Here is a 4,496-nt window from a genome sequence, read left to right as displayed (position 1 = left end):
TTCATTCATTCATACATTGGGAGGTGAAGCGGCGAACAGTCGACGCCAGCGTCCTCACTTCCCACATTCACACACCAATGGTGGCAAGCTTACACCGACCGACTCATTGGAGGCAATGTGGGGTTCAGTGTCTTGCCCATGGACACTTCGACATGTGGACAGGAGGAGCCGGGATTCGAAGCGCCGACCCAGGGATCATTGGACGACCTGCTCTACCTCCTGAGCCACAGCCGCCCCTGAAAGACGCGGTAGGGGTAGGGTAACATACCTGGATGTTTGGCAGTCACATATTCCGCCGTGTTTTTCCAGCGTGAGGAGGATCTCGTCCTTACTGCCGTACTGAGCTGTGGACTACAAACGCACACGGCGTCAATTCTATACACAGACAAGGCGCACGCGAACGTAAAAACCTTTGCTTCTTTAGAACGCCACAACGGTAAGGCCCTCCGGTCTGCTTTTCGGATATGTTATAGAGCTCCACGAGACGCACGCGTGGAACTGTAGTACGTCCTCGGGCGACCTTTCTAGTTGACATGGCGCGCGCGAACGTTCCACTACACCGAGTGGCGCGCTACGAGCTTGTAGATCTGCTATTTAAAACCTTTGCTTCTGTAGAACGCCACAACGGTAAGGCCTTCCGGTCTGATTATCGGATATGTTATAGAGCTCCACGAGACGCACGCGTGGAACTGTAGTACGTCCTCGGGCGACCTTTCTAGTCGACATGGCGCACGAACGTTCCACTACACCGAGTGGCGCGCTACGAGCTTGTAGATCTGCTACTTTAAAACCTTTGCTTCTGTAGAACGCCACAACGGTAAGGCCTTCCGGTCTGATTATCGGATATGTTATAGAGCTCCCAGAGACGCACGCGTGGAACTGTAGTACGTCCTCGGGCGACCTTTCTAGTCGACATGGCGCGCGCGAACGTTCCACTACACCGAGTGGCGCGCTACGAGCTTGTAGATCTGCTATTTAAAACCTTTGCTTCTGTAGAACGCCACAACGGTAAGGCCTTCCGGTCTGATTATCGGATATGTTATAGAGCTCCCAGAGACGCACGCGTGGAACTGTAGTACGTCCTCGGGCGACCTTTCTAGTCGACATGGCGCGCACGAACGTTCCACTACACCGAGTGGCGCGCTACGAGCTTGTAGATCTGCTATTTAAAACCTTTGCTTCTGTAGAACGCCACAACGGTAAGGCCTTCCGGTCTGATTATCGGATATGTTATAGAGCTCCCAGAGACGCACACGTGGAACTGTAGTACGTCCTCGGGCGACCTTTCTAGTCGACATGGCACGCGCGAACGTTCCACTACACCGAGTGGCGCGCTACGAGCTTGTAGATCTGCTACTTTAAAACCTTTGCTTCTGTAGAACGCCACAACGGTAAGGCCTTCCGGTCTGATTATCGGATATGTTATAGAGCTCCCAGAGACGCACGCGTGGAACTGTAGTACGTCCTCGGGCGACCTTTCTAGTCGACATGGCGCGCGCGAACGTTCCACTACACCGAGTGGCGCGCTACGAGCTTGTAGATCTGCTATTTAAAACCTTTGCTTCTGTAGAACGCCACAACGGTAAGGCCTTCCGGTCTGATTATCGGATATGTTATAGAGCTCCCAGAGACGCACGCGTGGAACTGTAGTACGTCCTCGGGCGACCTTTCTAGTCGACATGGCGCGCACGAACGTTCCACTACACCGAGTGGCGCGCTACGAGCTTGTAGATCTGCTATTTAAAACCTTTGCTTCTGTAGAACGCCACAACGGTAAGGCCTTCCGGTCTGATTATCGGATATGTTATAGAGCTCCCAGAGACGCACACGTGGAACTGTAGTACGTCCTCGGGCGACCTTTCTAGTCGACATGGCACACGCGAACGTTCCACTACACCGAGTGGCGCGCTACGAGCTTGTAGATCTGCTATTTAAAACCTTTGCTTCTGTAGAACGCCACAACGGTAAGGCCTTCCGGTCTGATTTTCATATGTTATAGAGCCCAGCAACACCGGCCGACACCTCCAAGGCTTCCTGGGTGATGGCGAGGAGGAGGGCTGCCACGTCACCTCACAGTCCAACAGTCTGTATGTACGCCTCTGCTGTGCCTGAGGAAGGCACGCGCGCACACACACACGCACGCGCACACACTCACCTGCCCAGGCCATTGATGCCAGACGACCCTCGGGCCAGGCACTGCAGCCTCAGCCTCTCCACGGGATCTGAACTCACACACAGACGTCTCTTGGCGTCCAGCGCCATCTCTCGGTCGTGCCTCGACGTCCTGGCCATGGCTGAACACACAGAGCACATTAATATAATGTGTAACATTATAGTGGATGCAGTTAGCTTAATGCTAATTCTGATTAGCATAGTTAGCTTCTTATCCATGCTACTGGTGACTGGTTTAGCACAATACAAACTCGGACTCATTACATAACATGCAAATCACACCACCACTCAATATAAAAATAAAACGTTGTCTTATAAAGCAGCATATACTTTGTTTACATTCAGACCCATGGCTTTGTACAACTACTGGCCAAAGTTGAAGTTCATATAGTTGTAAAACATTCACCATAAAAGCCAAAATCGCGACAGTCAGCTATTGATTCATTACTAACTATTTCACAGACCTTGATGTGACTGTTAGCTGTGATAAAGTAAAGTAAACAAAGTGATGATGAATGACACGACACGAAACACACACGTAGGATGTAGCTCTTCTCACAACATTGACGACACAGGTCGGTTCTTTATAAACGGGCATTTATTGGGCATTCTTCTCATCCCTCTGCTGTTCCATGCCGTGAGAACTATGTTCACACAAAATAATAAACACATAAACAATCAACAAATTACGTCGCAATACATAATATTGTCATTGATCAAACAAAGAAATACAAAACATGTAGATTTGCGCGATGCGCAGGTGAACGTGTCCGTCAAAACACCACAATACAACACAACAAAGATAACTCTCAAATAATAATACCTCGTTGGCCGCTTGTTGTGTAAAGAGGTTCTTGATGCTTCTTGAGTTTCATACAGTCCTTTGAATGTCCTTTTGACCGTGTTTAATAACTTTAAACAGTTCAAACACACTACTCTGCTGCGAGTGTGCTTCCTTGTGCAGACCAGAGTCTGAATGAGTGAGAGAAATGTTTGTACCACCTGTGTGCAATGCCAGGCAATCATGCATCAATCAGTCAATCAATCATGGTCCAGTGTTGCTACTGACAGACAGGGAACTTGGTTCTGCCTCAGAAAGTTATCATCACATCATGTTTACATTTTTAACCTCATATGAAATCAATTATGAACCACATATTTATTATTGTATCATGACATTATTATGAATTATGCTTTATGAACTTATGACCATGAATTGTTGTATTTTAGCTATTTTAGTCTTTTTAAAGTAAGCATTTTAATAGCAGCACTTACATAGGAAGTCAGAGAAACGAATCAAAGAAAAGACCGTTATCTGCCAGTGGAATTCAGAACAGCGCCACAGCCCATCCACATGTATGTGGCAGCGGTGGCCGAACGGATAGCGGCGCGGTCTAGATACCGGAAGGTTCCCAGTTCGAATCAGCCGTCCGACACGTTAAAATTACCACCGCTGAAATGCCCTTGAACAAGGCATCAACCACTACGATGAAATGTGTTCTATCCTGGCTGGAAACAAGTTCTTGAGCTTAGCCCAGATACCCTGGGTAAATATAGATTTCATTTCATTTCATTTCATGAAGCCATATGCCTCTCCCCTCCTCTCCTCTCCTCTCTTTTTGAATGAACAGACAAAACACAAAACACAACATGTTCATTAATGTTATTCTTCACAAACTAGACATTTTATTCATATTTAGAAAATGCAGAATCCAATGGCGTCGGTCTGGGCTCTCCACGCCGTTTGCAAAGGTCAATGGTCAGCAAAAAGACTGCCTCCTCTCTCCCCTCTCTCCACAGAAGTGAAAACAGACAAAACACACCTTTAAAATATGTTCCCTAACCCTATTCTTCGCAAACGAGACATTTTATTCATATTTAGAGCGTCCCAAATTCAATGGGGCCGGTCTCGACTTTCCAGGACGTTTGCAAAGGTCAATGGTCAGCAAAAAGACTGCAACGGTGACCCTTTGGGCCAAATTCTTAAAAAAACGGGGTGATATATATTTTTAAAAATATGTAAGAACCTCCAATATCCATATTCAGGACATGTCGAATCCAATGGAACCGGTCTCGAATTTCCACGACGTTTGCAAAGGTCAAAGGTCAGCCGAAAGACTGCCACGGTGACCTTTGGGCCAAATGCCTTAACAAATAAGTGATAGATATTTTTTTAAATATGTAACACCCCCGAATATCCATATTCAGGCCATGGCGAATAAAATGGCGTTGGTCTCGATTTTGTGGGACTCTTACAAGCGTCCGATAAAGGGAACTACACTGCAATGCTAGGCCTCGGGTCAGATTTGAGGTTCCCGAGGTCG

The 4,496-nt window shown here is 47.4% G+C and overlaps 1 protein-coding gene across 1 annotated transcript; it reads right to left on the bottom strand.

The window, feature by feature from the left end:
• Positions 1-212: 212 nt before the first annotated feature.
• LOC306937271 (uncharacterized protein) lies at positions 213-3,125 on the bottom strand (the record flags this gene model as incomplete). The annotated part of the gene is made up of 3 exons (XM_079520937.1): positions 2,996-3,125; positions 2,156-2,294; positions 213-351 (listed from the first exon to the last, which is right to left on the bottom strand). Exons 1-3 carry the CDS (start codon positions 3,045-3,047, stop codon positions 213-215), a joined length of 330 nt encoding a protein of 109 aa, XP_079377063.1. The 5' UTR covers positions 3,048-3,125.
• Positions 3,126-4,496: the final 1,371 nt, after the last annotated feature.

Source organism: Electrona antarctica (assembly GCF_951216825.1).
Source record: "Electrona antarctica genome assembly, chromosome: 14".
NCBI lineage: Eukaryota > Metazoa > Chordata > Actinopteri > Myctophiformes > Myctophidae > Electrona > Electrona antarctica.
The sequence above is the reverse complement of the archived record's forward strand: the minus strand, read 5'-3'. Positions and strand labels throughout refer to the sequence as shown.